This window comes from Microcaecilia unicolor, chromosome 5, assembly GCF_901765095.1.
Source record: "Microcaecilia unicolor chromosome 5, aMicUni1.1, whole genome shotgun sequence".
In the NCBI taxonomy this organism is placed as follows: Eukaryota; Metazoa; Chordata; class Amphibia; order Gymnophiona; family Siphonopidae; genus Microcaecilia; species Microcaecilia unicolor.
In genome coordinates, this window is record NC_044035.1 from 173,317,722 (window position 1) to 173,332,395 (window position 14,674).

General features: G+C 44.7%; 1 protein-coding gene across 1 annotated transcript in view; it reads left to right on the plus strand.

Moving 5' to 3' along the window:
* Window positions 1–14,674, plus strand: part of HYDIN (HYDIN axonemal central pair apparatus protein) — a 2,443,906-nt gene that overhangs the window by 829,420 nt on the left and 1,599,812 nt on the right. Inside the window, exons 30-35 of the mRNA XM_030205004.1 lie at window positions 930–1,001; window positions 4,437–4,608; window positions 5,354–6,029; window positions 8,103–8,260; window positions 8,504–8,794; window positions 9,796–9,972. Coding sequence (XP_030060864.1) covers window positions 930–1,001; window positions 4,437–4,608; window positions 5,354–6,029; window positions 8,103–8,260; window positions 8,504–8,794; window positions 9,796–9,972 — 1,546 coding nt within the window. The remainder of the gene's footprint in view (window positions 1–929; window positions 1,002–4,436; window positions 4,609–5,353; window positions 6,030–8,102; window positions 8,261–8,503; window positions 8,795–9,795; window positions 9,973–14,674) is intronic.

Consider the following 14,674-nt stretch of genomic DNA (forward strand, 5'->3'; position numbering starts at 1 on the left):
GCTTTACGGGGCCGTCATTAGAGATGGCCACCCTTATAGATGTGTGCCCCCATTCGATTATGCACCTTTATATGTCCCAAGTAAGATCAAAACAATTTTTTTAAGTTACATTTGTACCCTGTGCTTTCCCACTCATGGCAGGCTCAATGTGGCAATGGAGGGTTAAGTGACTTGCCCAGAGTCACAAGGAGCTGCCTGTGCCTGAAGTGGGAATTGAACTCAGTTCCTCAGGACCAAAGTCCACCACCCTAACCACTAGGCCACTCCTCCACTCCAAGGTCTAATTTTCAAATTGTTGTTCAAAGTCTCATTTTGTCAAAATTAGATTATTGTAACAGCTTATATTTGGGCTTGTCTCAGTCGTGTTGTAGGGCTCTTCAGGTGGTATAGCATGCTTCAAATACGTTTGATTATGGGATTAAGGAGATGTGATCATGTTTCGTGGTCAACAAAAGCCTTACATTGACTCTCAGTGTGATTTAGAGTACAATTTAAATTGCTGATACTGATTTTGGCACAGCTCCTATGTGCTTCAAGGAAGTTCTCCAGATTTATGATCCAGTCCATTTCCTTAGATCTGCGGGGACATGGCAATTGATGTTGCCCTCACTAGCGAGAGTTCATTACTCAAACACTTGTGACAGTGCTTTGTCCATAATTAGGCCTTTATTGTACAACAAATTATCTGGCAGTTTGTGCCTTTTGTCATTTTTGCTTGTATTTAAGAAAAAGCTGAAAACACACTTATTTTTACAAGCATATGTCGGAGATAGGGTATGGAGTTGTGATTCAGTGCTGAATTGTGTCTGGTATATGTTTGTATGTTTATTTTAAATTGTGAATGTTTTTATTGTTATCCACTTAGTCAATAAGCAGGCTATAAATGAGAAATAAATATTTTATGATTTCATGCTTTTTCTGTTTTTCAGGTTTCACTCTGGGGAACGTAAGTCTTTCTCTGCTGAACCTGCAGAGCAGGTGCAAAGCAACAAATCTGTTAGGTACAGTATGCACAAAACAGGTTTAACATCAGAATTCTCCACAACACAAATGACAAGCCATGTTATTCCTCTGAAAAATAAGCAATCAGTACCCTACCTTAAAAAGGCACAAAGGCTGATGAGATCACTGTGTCTATGTGTTCTGCTCTAATTTCTTGTCAATATTCAACTGGCAGCTGTTAACATTTTCTTAAACGCAGGTCACCACCGGCTGAATTAGTCCCAGATATTCAGTGCTGGACCCTATACAGGAACTAGCAGTGAATATCTGGGTGTTTTTTGTAGCGCTCAGAAGTTATTCGAGTATGGCCAACTTTCAATGTTGTACCCAGATAACTAACCGAGCATAGTTAGAACTATGTTTTATTTATTCATTGCACTTGAAATGCTGCTAATTGGCCTAGATGTAAGCATCAAAGCAGTTTACAAATTAAAACAAAAAAACAGAGGAAGGGGGAAAAAAAGAAGACAAAAAGAAGGTGAAAAAAAAGGAGTGAAGAGAGGTAGTTATGCAGGGGGTGGGGAAAAATTCTACAAAAAGGTGGGTTTCAAGGGCTCCTTTTACTAAGAGGTGGTAAGCCCAACATGGGCTTACCATTCGCTATACAGGAAGTACCGCAGCAGCCCGGCAGTACTTCCCATCCCTAGCATGCTATGATTTCCGGCGCTACAAAAATGGCTGCGCGACAAGTGCTTTACTTACCTCATGGCCATCTCTTGTAGGAAAGCAAGACTTCCTTTTTACCAGCTGAAGTAAAAGGTGGCCTTGGCGCGCGTGCAAAACACACACCTACACCAACGCTGGCCTCCTTTTGTAGCAGCTTGGTAAAAGTGGGGGTCCTAAGTGCTTCCTTGAAACAAATGATGGATGGCTGAGTTCTGATATGACATTGGAGGTTGTTTCAGAGTTTTGGCCTGATGTATCTGAAGGCAGAATCTCATGATAGGTTGAGATGGAGGACGGAAGGGAGAGGTAAAGTGAGTAAGTTCTGGTTAGCTGATCCAAAGGCATTATTAGATGGGTGTGTAGGGGATGAGATGATTGTTGAGGTAGAGGGGAGCATAGGGACGGAGGGATTTATAAAGCAGCAGAAGAATCTTGTATTTCATTCATGCACCAATAGGAAGCCAGTATTCATAGCAAAGGAGGGGAGTGATGTAGTCAAAGTGGCTGCATTTGTGGAGTACTTTAACAGCGATCGATTGAGTAAGTTGAAGACATTTGATTGAGCATTTTGGGAGACCGGCAAAAATATAGTTACAATAGTCAAATTGTGAAATGACATGGTTCAACATGACTGGTTATTTATTTGGGCACAGACATTGAATGTACCTGGATGACTTCTGGGCCTGCTCTGATTCCATCCCAGACCACCAGGATCTCTTTGGTCCTAACTGGGATAGTGCTGTAGGTCTGCTGTCAGCAGCACTATTGGGGAAGTGCCGCTTAAAACCAGATATGGCCCGGTCAGCAGGACTGATCTTTGTAGGAGCCTCCTACCTAGATAAGACCAGATGAATATTAACCCCTTCATATTTATAATAACTTTTTATATGTCATTTAGGTAGCAAAATAGACGTTTAGGTTCCTGCATGTAAAGCTAGCCTAGAATAGGTGATTCATTGACGTGTTCATTGTGTTTTTTGTCAGATTTATTAGGTTACTAGTAAAAAAGGCCCGTTTCTGAAAGAAATGAAACGGGCGCTAACAAGGTTGTCCTCTAATGGCAATTATGTTTTTAAGGGAACTGTTAGTATATGTGTCAGAGAGTGAATGAGTATGTGTCAGAGAGAGAGAGTGTGTGATTGAGAGAGAGACAGAATGTGTGTGTCTGTCTGTGTGAGTGAGAGAGAGAGTGTAGTGTGTGTCCCATGTGCACCAATTATGCTCTCTTCCCTGCATTCATCCATATGCAGCAAATGTCCTCTGTGCCCTGCCCCCTTCATCCATCCATGTGCAGCATCTCTCCCCTGCCCCCTCCATCCACTGTGGTGCAGCAATTCTCCTCTGTCACTTGCCCTCCCACACTACATGTGCATCAACTCTGCGTTCTTCCCTGGCCTCTCCTCCATCTACCCATATCCAGGGCCCCCCCTCCCTCCATCTCTCTCCCCTCTGAGTTCCAGCCTCCTTCCCTACCTCTCTTTCTGTGTGCCCTCCGAGTTCCAGGCCCCCCTCCCCTTTGAGTTCCAGGCCCCCTCCCTCCCCTCCCCTTTGCGTTTCAGGACCCCCTCCCTCCCCTCCGAGTTCCAGAATGACCCCCCTCCCCTTCGAGTTCCAGGACGACCCCCCTCCCCTTCGACTTGCAGGATGCCCCCTCCCTTCCTCTCTCCCTCCAAGGTCCATGCCCCCCCTCTCCTCCGACTTCCACACCTTCGCATGTGTCTCAGCTCTGCCTCTGGTCCCGCCCTCATTTCCTGTTTCCGGAATGGCGGGACCAGAGGCAGAACTGAGACACATGCAAAGGCAGTGTGAAGCGCCTTCACTGTGGACGCCGCACCCCAAGGTATGAATTTTTAAAATACAGCCAGCACTTAGGAAGGCGAGGGGCTGCCTGAGGACAGGTCGTGCTTGGAGGGCAGAGAGAGAGAGGGAGGGAGGCGCGGGAGCTGGCAACTATACAGAGTTCCCTCGAGGGCTGGGCGATTACGAACCCTACAAACACTACACGGCTTCACTGCCACGCTGCCACGGAGTCAGCTTCAGAACGTTGGAGGTGTGAATTATTATATTATATAGTGACTAATAAGTTGTGATTTAACATTTTGTGGTCTGCTATTACTTATATTTTATGTTTTTACATACTCTGCCAAAATTTTGAATTTTTCTCCCATATTGGCAGATTACACAATTTATGGAAATAAATACTTTTTGAAAGTGTACTCTTTCAAAAGAGTATGCACTATTTGCCTCTCCCATTGCTGTATACAAGTGTGTATACTATTAGCATATGCATGAGGCTTGCTCATGCACACACTAGAAAGAGTGCACCCTCTTTGTGAATAGCATGCATTCTTTGCAAAAAGTGCACACATTTTCAGAAGAGTGTGCACTATTACCAACACATGAAAAACATTTGAAAATGACATTCAGCAACATGGGAATGTTAATTCAAATGAATGCATATCCTGAAATGGCAGTACATATAGTATAAAGGCCATGTAAGAAATGAACATATGCCAAAAAAAAGAGTGATGTCACAAGGAAGATATATTCATAGGTGGTGGTATATATGCAGTGATTTTCCTGCACACTGTAAGGGGTTACTGAGAAGACGGCCTCAAGGAAAGCGAGAGCAGCCCCGGAGAGAGATTAAAAGACATTTTCAAATCCCTTATAGACGAGGAACACGCCCTCTGGTGGTCAAGAGACCGATTAGAATAAGGGATGAGCCTAGGAACCACGATTCCCACAATGCACCTGACCCAATACAGGACTCACAGGGAGGGGGAGGAGCAGGATTGGGAGATGGACTCTAATCAGGGTGATGAAGAGCAGCTGAGGGAGCCCTGTGAGGAGGTAGAAGAGATGGAATGGGATAAAAGGGAGGAGAATGAAGAGGAGAGGATGGAGGTGGCTGCATTTGCACAGACTGCTGGTGCTAAGGTGAGGAGTTTATTGGCTAAGGTATTTCATCAACTGTCTGGAAGGGGGAAGACAGAATTGATGCAGCTGGGAAGAAGCCTGTGGGAGCAAGTGATTAAGAAGGTTAAGGGTATGAGAAGTTAAATACTGTGTTTTGTAAGGGACTGATGTTTAACCTGATAATTAGTGACTAACTGAAAAGAAGAAGATGGTGTTAGAGGTCATTGGACTATGCTCAGCAAATTAACAGGAAATCTCTGTCTGGCATTGTGAACGTGAAACTTGTCAAAGACTTTAAAGTGAGATCGTTGTACTGTGTTGCTGAAGTCACTACAACTGAACTGATGTAAATAAAAGTGAACCCCTTTATTATAAGACTGCTGGAGTTTTTGTCCGTTTGTTGGAGTTATCATTAAATGGCAAGCTAAAGGAGCAGTCACTCGAGGAAGCTGTGGCTGAAGGGGCAAAGAACTGGAAATAACCGGTGCTGCGAGGGAGAAAGATCAGCATTGAAGCATATCTGCTAAGCAGGGTTGACCTGGTCCAAGGAACGGAAGGGGGACCTGCTGACATAAGTGGTGGCAGTGGTGGGATAATGTGAAGTCCCGCTGGAAAAGTGTGAACTCTCTGGGCTGTGGTAAGCATATACCAAACTCAGGGAGGGATTGTACGTTGTGTAAATGGAGTTGGTCTTTCTGTGTGGAATTTGGAGAGAGCAGCACTTGGGTCTTGTCTTCTCTGTTTTCCAGGTCATTAATCACCTAAGATGATGGATCCTAAGGAGCTGATGTCCTTTATGGCTCACCAATTCCAAAAACAGCAGGAGATGGCCCAAAAGTTCATGGAGGACTCTTTGGCGGCTTTCCGAGCTCAGCATGAGAACTCTTTGGTGGCTTCCCAAGCTCAGCATGAGAATTCTTTGGCGGCTGCCCAAGCTCAGCATGAGGACTCTTTGACGGCGACTCGGGCACAGCAACAGCCCCTTTTTGATTTGTTGCAAGAGATGTTGAGGGCTGGAGGGATACCAAGGAGAGTGGTTCCTAGTGTGGAGGAAGTGGCAACTGGAGGGACTTGTGGCGTTGGAGAACCTGGGACAGTGAATTGGCTGCCTTGGGGTAAGCTGGCACCAGGAGATGACATCGAGGACTATTTGGGTACCTTTGAGAGGGTGGCAGTAGCAGCGGGTTGGCCCCTGGAACAGTGGACTATTCGTCTGGCTCCAGCATTATCAGGAGCGGCCTTGGCTGCTTTCAGGGGTTTATCCCCTGCTGAGGTTGTGGACTATGAGCGTTTGAAAGGTGCTATTCTGGACAGGTATGGAGTGAGTAAGCACACCTATCGTAGGAGGTTCAAGAGCTGGAGGTGGACAGAGGGGGACACTCCGAGAGCCCTCGCACAGAAATTAATGGACCTGGCGAACAAATGGTGGAACCTGACAAGAGGTCAGTGTTACAAGTTATGCAAGAACTGGTCCTAGAACAGTTTTTGGAAGCTTTACCTGAAGTAATAAAAATAGACCTGATAAGGAGAGGATGTGATACATTGGAAGCAGTAATAAAGGGTATGGAATGTTACTTAGCGTCCCAGTGCTCTGGAGGGAACAGGGAGGTTGGTCATGGGTTGAAAAATAAACCTCTTAGGGGTTTCCAGGGACACAAGGAAGCTGGGAGCAGTGAAGTAAGACAATGTTATCCGTGTGGGCAGCAGGGACATCTGCGAAGGGACTGCAGGGCCAAGTTGGGGTTCACTTCACGCTCTAACCCACATCCTGAGCCCCGCTTCACTCAGTGGGTGGAGATTGGAGGCATACCCGTGGAGGGGCTCTTGGATTCGGGGGCGGATCAAACTATGTGTTCGCAATCCCTATGGGACTGAATTGGGGAAAAGATAAAAGGAGGGAGTAGGCTGGTCTCAATTCAGTGCATACATGGGGCCACTTCACGATACCCCATGCACCTAGTAGAAATTAAGGATTCCACTGGTATTCAAGAAATATGGGTGGCCGTACTTCCGCGGCTTCCCCAGGACTTAATTCTGGGGAGGACTGTGTTACTTTTGCGCAGTATTTAAGGAGTAAGGAAGGTTGGGTCACTACTAGAGCACAGGAACAACAGGCAAGGGGGATCAGGGGTGTCCTTGCCACAAGTTTCCCCGTACCACCTAGATCTCTTTGGGGCTTCGGGAAAAAAAAGAAAAGGGTCCTGTCAGAAGAAGAGGACCCAGTTACAGAGAAGGGGGGATCTGAATAGGCAGGAGGAGTTCCCAGAGGATGCGTCGGGGGTACTAGAGAGGTTCCCTCATTTTGCTAGGGAGCAGGGAGCGGATGATACCCTAAAATATGCCTGGGAGCGGGCAGGACAGGAGGGTGAAAATACTTTTCCTCATTTCATAGTGGGCAAAGGATTATTGTTTCGGGTGGCTCTCTTAGGGCCAGAGCGTAGAGTTCAAAAACAATTAGTAATCCCTCGTGGGTTTCGGGAGCTGATTATGAGGCTTGCCCATGATCACCCCTTGGGGGGACACAAAGGGGCACAGAATAATCTTACGCAGGTGTTATATCGCTTTTACTGGCCTGGGGTGTATAAGGGGGTGGAGCAGTTTTGTAACTCCTGTGCTCAATGCCAAAAGGTGTCCGAACATAGCCCGGAGAGAGGGCCCTTATGTCCTCTTCCTCGTATAGGATCCCCTATAGCGCGTCTGGCTATGGACATGATCGGCCCAATACTAAAATCTAAAAGGGTTTTTTTCCTATATCTTGGTGGTAGTGGATATGGCCACTCGGTATCCATGGGTGGTGCCCCTCCGGAAAACCTCAGCAAAAGTGATCGCTTCTCATCTGATCTGTATCTTTTGTGAGGTGGGGTTCCCGAAGGAAGTGTTGACAGATAGGGGAACGAACTTTCTCTCATGTACACTAGCACAGGTATGGGAGGCCTTTGGGATCCGTCACCTTTGGGCGGCTGCTTATCATCCGCAGACCAATGGTCTTGTTGAGCGTTTTAACAAGACTCTGAAAATGATGTTAAGGCGTGGTTTGGGGGCTCACCATGAGGAGTGGGACTTATTGCTTCCATTTGCCCTTTATGTTTATCGGGAAAGTATTCAGGCCTCCTTGGGTGTTTCCCCATTCGAGCTAATGTATGGGTGTGCACCCCGGGGGGTGCTGGATATACTAAGGGAAAAGTGGGTACCCCCTGAGGAGCAGGGTACAGGGGTCTCTGATTACCTGGGGGATTTAAGAGGGCGTTTATATAGGTTAAGGGAGTGCGCCCAACAGCAGCTGGAAAGAAAGCAAGGTGCACAGAAGGTCTGTTATGATAGGAGAAGTACAAGAAGGGACTTCTTAGTAGGGGATAAAGTGCTGATACTGGTGCCAGATTCCCCTCATAAGTTCACTAGTCGCTGGAGAGGGCCGGCTACGGTAGAAAGAAAACTGGGGCCCGTGACCTGTGTGGTACGAGGTGAGCGGGGAAAGGTGCAGACTTATCATGTTAATGTCCTGAAACCCTGGTTAGAGAGGAGGTGTTTGTGGGGGCAGGAAGTTAAGGAGCTAGAGAACGATTTGGGTCCTCAGATTACAGAGATATTTCAGACCAGTGAGCCTCAGATCGCGGATACTCTTGGTGATCAGCAAAAAGAGGAGATGCAGGACCTTTTGGCAAGCTTTCAGGATGTACTGACCCCATGACCCGGGAAAACTCACCTGGTTAGACATGATATACTGTCAGAGCCCGGTAAAGTGGTGAAATAAAGACCCTATCGGCTCTCGCCTCCCAAGCGTCAGGAGATTATTTGGCAGATTAAGGAGATGTTAGAATTCGGGGTTATTGAAGAGTCGTTTAGCCCTTGGTCGAGTCCGGTGGTGTTAGTTCCAAAGGCGGATGGGACCTGGCTTTTGTGCATTGACTTTCGTCAGGTCAATGCTCTGTCAATTCCGGATGCTTATCCCATGCCACGGATTGACGAGCTGCTGGACCGGTTGGGAACTGTCAGGTACCTGTCAACACTGGACCTGACCAAGGGCTACTGGCAGATTCCCCTGACGGCGGAGGCTCGGCCCAAAACGGCCTTCGCTACTCCTCTGGGTCTATACCAGTTTAGGAGGATGCCGTTTGGTCTTAACTCCGCCGCTGCATCCTGCCAGCGACTCTTAGACAAGGTCCTGCGTCCACATCAAGAATACGTGGCAGCCTATCTGGATGATGTGGTGATTCATAGTGAAGACTGGCCCACTCATATACGGAGGGTGCATGCCGTGCTTTAAGCCTTTAGGCAGGCAGGAATCCCCAAAAATGTTATTTTGGTCAGCAAAAAGTGAAATACCTAGGGTACATGGTGGGGAATGGCCAAATAACCCCTCTTTTAGATAAGGTTGCGGTTATTCGGGAGTTTGTATGTCCAGTCAATAAAAAAGGGTTGAGACGATTTTTGGGAATTGTCAGATACTATCGCAGATTCATTCCCCACTTTTCCTCTTTGGCAACCCCTTTGACCGACCGACTGAAAAACACTGCCTCGAATACTATCCGATGGGATGCAGAGGGTAGGGCTGCTTTTGATAAGTTGAGGGTATCCTTATGCCAGGAACCACTGCTGAGGGCTGTAGATTTTTCCAAACCGTTTGTGTTGCAGGCAGACGCCTCAGGGGTGGGATTGGGCGCAGTGTTATCTCAGGTACATGAGGGACAGGAACACCCTCTTGTGTACCTAAGTAAGAAACTGCTACCCCATGAAAGGCACTATTCCACTATCGAACGGGAGTGTCTGGCCACTAAGTGGGCCACCCAGATGTGCCACTTTTATCTGGATGGACGGTCTTTCACTCTGGTAACTGATCATGCTCCCCTAAAATGGTTGGGCCACATGAAGGATAATAATGCCCGTCTCACAAGATGGTATCTAGCCCTGCAGCCGTACCGTTTCCGGGTGGAACACAGAGCGTGGAGATTGCTGGGGAATGCTGACATCTTGTCCTGGATTGCTAGTGAGACAGAGGAAGACACTAGCAATCACTTTAGCATGGGGGTGTGTAAGGGGTTACTGAGAAGACGGCCTCAAGGAAAGCGAGAGCAGCCCCGGAGAGAGATTTAAAGACATTTGCAAATCCCTTATAGACGAGGAACGCGCCCTCTGGTGGTCAAGAGACCGATTAGAATAAGGGATGAGCCTAGGAACCACGATTCCCACAATGCACTTGACCCAATACAGGACTCACAGAAAGTGGAGGGGGAGGAGCAGGATTGGGAGATGGACTCTAATCAGGGTGATGAAGAGCAGCTGAAGGAGCCCTGTGAGGAGGTAGAAGAGATGGAATGGGATAAAAGGGAGGAGAATGAAGAGGAGAGGATGGAGGTGGCTGCATTTGCACAGACTGCTGGTGCTAAGGTGAGGAGTTTATTGGCTAAGGTATTTCCTCAACTGTCTGGAAGGGGGAAGACAGAATTGCTGCAGCTGTGAAGAAACCTGTGGCAGCAAGTGATTAAGAAGGTTAAGGGTATGAGAAGTTAAATACTGTGTGTTGTAAGGGACTGATGTTTAACCTGATAATTAATGACTAACTGAAAAGAAGAAGACGATGGTGTTAGAGGTCATTGGACTATGCTCAGCAAATTAACAGGAAATCTCTGGCATTGTGAACTTGAAACTTGTCAAAGACTTTAAAGTGAGATCGTTGTACTGTGTTGCTGAAATTACTACAACTGAACTGATGTAAATAAAAGTGAACCCCTTTATTATAAGACTGCTGGAGTTTTTGTCCGTTTGTTGGGGTTATCATTAAATGGCAAGCTAAAGGAGCAGTCACTCGAGGAAGCTGTGGCTGAAGGGGCAAAGAACTGGAATTAACTGGTGCTGCGAGGGAGAAAGATCAGCATTGAAGCATATCTGCTAAGCAGGGTCGACCTGGGCCAAGGAGCGGAAGGGGGACCTGCTGACAACACACACACATGTCATCTATCTATCTCTATTTTATTTATTGTAACAACTTCTTGCTGTATCACTGAAATTTCAAATAGAATATCTCAGATGTTTGCAAATTAACTAAAAATAATATGTAATAAAAATAGTCAAGGACAACAATTGTAAATATAAAGGGTCAACAAAAAGGCGCATCATTGACAGGCATAGGTATCAAAAGTTTGGTTTAAAAAAACCTGTTTTGAACCTTGCTTTGGATGCTTGTGTACAAATGTCATAAGTCAGTGCATTTGGAAGAGGGGTAAATGTGTACTTTGAAGGATCACCTGAACCGCTCCAAGATTAAGCTTCTCTTTTCTGTGGTTTATGCACTATATTCTATCATCTATGGGTATAAGTAGTACCTTTTTGTAAATAACAATAGGAGCTCGTTGTGACCCTGGGCAAGTCACCTAACCCTCAGTGCCCAGGTACAAAAAAATCCAAAAACAATAAAACAACTTAGATTGTGAGCTGATTAGGGACAAAGAAAGAACCTGCATATAATATATGTAAACCATTTTGGTTGCACTACAGAAGAGCAGTATATCACCCAGGATACACCACTAGACACCAGGGAATATTTACAGTATGGTTCGGGTAATGTAGCCTTCAGCAGGGTGGGGGGGGGGGGGCTTGGGGGTCCCTTTTAGACTGGGGGGGTGGGGATTCTGGATGGGGCTTACACTTTGGGGGGGCTGTTTGGGGTGTTCTTATAGGAGGGCTTCACTGGGGGTGAGGGGGGTTGCAACAGGAGCTTTCTGTTTGGGGAGGGTATGCAGGAATCTACTCAGACAAATGGTGACAGAACCCATGAGGGAAGGGCTACTCTGGATCTAGTGCTCACAAATAGAGGAAGTATTTCCATCATCTGGGTAGGTGCCCACCTAAGCAATAGTGATCATCACACAATATGCTTTGATATAAGAGCAAAGGTTGAGTGCAGACACACAAAACTTAAAGTACTGGATTTCAGACATTCTGATTTTGGGGGAAAGGGGGGAATAACTGAAGAAGAAGCTGACTGCATGGGTAGGCATATGAGAGGTGGAAGGGCAGTGGTCCAAGCTGAAAGTTGCTATAAACAAGGCAACAGATCTTTATACAAGGAAAATAAAAACAAGAGAAACAGGAAGCCTATATGGTTCTCTAAACAAGTGGCTGAAAAAATAAGAAATACATAAGAATGCAACAGGGATCATGGAAAAGATTACCGGATTAAACTCAAAGCATCGAAAGCACAAGTGGAAGAAAAAATAGCTAAAGATGTAAAGAGGGATGACAAGACCTTTTTCAGATATATTTCATACAGTGGACCATGACATTCTACTCAATCTGTTAGATTATATTGGTATATCCGGTAATGTTCTTCAGTGGTTCAAGGGCTTTCTTACCTCTAGATTCTATCAAGTAAAACAGTCAGGCCTCATCTCAGCTCCCTGGTCCCCTAATTGCGGAGTGCCACAAGGCTCTCCTCTCTCCCCCATCGTGTTTAATATAATGATGGCACCTCTTGGGTTTCTACTTGAAACAAATGGTTTCAACTGTTTCATGTATGCCGATGATATTACAATCTATGTCGCTTTTGACAAAGATATTGAAGAAATCGTAACCAATGTAAAATCAGGCCTAGACCTAATGGAATCATGGGCATACGATTTCAAACTGAAACTTAACAGGGAGAAAACCAAATTCTTAATACTAACAAACCCTCACCAACCAATTACTTCGTTTGCTTTTACTATTGGTAACAAAACATCCACTGGAGCATAATTTGAAAATCCTGGGAATAATAATTGATCAACATCTCTCATTTCAACCACAAGTATCCAAATTAGTATCTAATGTATTCAAATCATCATGGAAACTAAAAAATTAAGACCTTTATTTTCAAAACACAATTTTCAGATCATTAACTCAATCCTTGGTACTATCAAAATTTAATAACTGCAATGCAGTCTATGCAGGACTTAAGATCTTACTAATCAGAAAATTACAAACTGCTCAAAACACAGCAGCTCATCTTATACTTAAAGCTACCTGATACTCCAACGCGACCCCGCTTCTACTCAAACTACACTGGCTACCTATAAGTTCACGCATTACTTTCAAATTATGTGCTTTCACCCACCAAATAATTTATGGTTCATCCCCATCTTCCATGCAGAATCTTATAGAGCTATCAACACGCAATGCTAAAAAAATCATCCAGAGACTTTCTTGTATCACACTTCCCTCAATGTAATAAAATCAAATATAAAATTATCCACAATGCTGGATTTTCATACCAAAGTACAACCAGATGGAACTCTTTGCCCAAGCAACTCCGTCAAACTGAAGACTATCTCATATAACTACTGAAAACTCACTTGATAAGATCGACGTCTAACAATATAAATAACTAACCCTTTAACTAAACTTGCAATAACAATAACTTTTTCCATATTCTCATTCTATCCTATGTATTACAATCAGGATTTCATGTTATGCTTTTATTAGTAATTTTTGTGTATATAGATAGATATTTTGTTCTATGTAATCAGAACATCTTGTCAGTTCAACTTTTGTTATATTGTGAGCCACATTGAACTTGAATCCTATTTGAGATAATGTGGGATATAAATGTCATAAATAAATTGGGAAAAGAAGAAAAGCTAGGAGTGGAATTGTAAGACTGAAAGATGCTGAGAACATCTATGTGGAGAGTGATAAGGATAAAGTGAATGTACTAAACAAATACTTTAGTATTCATGTAAGAAAATCCCGGTGAAGGACAGCGGTCATCTGCCAAGGGTATATCTGGGAATGCAGTGGATATTGCACCGTTCACAGAAGAAAGCATTTATAATCAACTTGAAAATCTGAAAGTGGGCAAAGCTATGGGGCTGGATGGGATACATCCCAGGATACTGAGGGAGCTCAGAGAAAATCTCTGAATGATTTATTTAATAGATCTTTAGAGACGAGAGAGGTTCTGTGGGATTGGAGATGAGCAAATGTTTTCTCTTCACAAAAATAAGGATGGGGAAGAAGTGAGAAAGTACAGGCTGGTGAGTCTCAAGTCGGTGGTAGGAAAAGTAATTAAGTCATTGCTGAAGGTAAGACAACAAGGCACACCTTGTAAAAAACCACAGTCTTTATTAATAGATTTAAAGCTCCCAGAAGTTCAACATAAAATGCCCAACATAGCCATGTTTTGCCAGTACAAAGGGCTGTGTCAGGGGCAGTAGGTCACAGGCTACCCAAGGCAAATTATAACAACAGTTGAGATGACCCATTAGGAAACAGGATACCCTCACTGAGATTTGGCCACATATTATTTATTAACAAGAAGCTCATGTCGGGCCAGGCTTCGGGACGCAGCAGGTTGAGATCCGCACGTGTCTCAACCACCCTTCCCCCACCAAACAGCAACTAGGCACCTAGATTATCAAGGAATTGCTTCAAACTTAGGTCTAAAGGAAGAGAGTTCCAGAACGTGGGAGCCAGCACACTAAATCATTTGTTTCTAATCATGGAGGAATGAGTTACGAGGAGTGAAGTGTCCATGAGGGAGTATAGGGCAACAGAAAACTAGACAAATAAAGTGGGAATCCAGAGGAAAGAACCTTAAATATTAACATTAACAACTTATATTTTACTTGATATGAATAGGAAGCCAGTGTTGCACCTCATAATTAAAGAGTAAAATGCTCGATACGTCCAATTCCACGTTCTTCACTAATTGCAGGTGCCATAACTGTCACTGAGTCATGCCACTCAAGAGAACATTGCAATAATCTAATGTAGAAATAATTAAAGCCTGCACAAGTACTCAGAGAGCTGAACCAGTGAATAAACATCGAACTGTAGAACTTCCTCAGTTTAAAGTTGTATCTCTTCACAATCTGAGTAATGTAGCTGAAAGACAGTGAGCTATCCATGATCACTCCTAACACTTGTACCCTATCAACTATTGGGAGCATGTATCCCACCATTTACAGGAGTGGAGGTGGAGGATTAGCTGCTGTAGTGCTAAAGAAAATAGTAGTACATTTATCTAGATTCAACTTAAAGCAATGAGAGGTTATCTGATCTAATTTCTGATGCAGAAGAGCAAGGGATTTGGCATCCCCAAGACCTACCGAAGCCA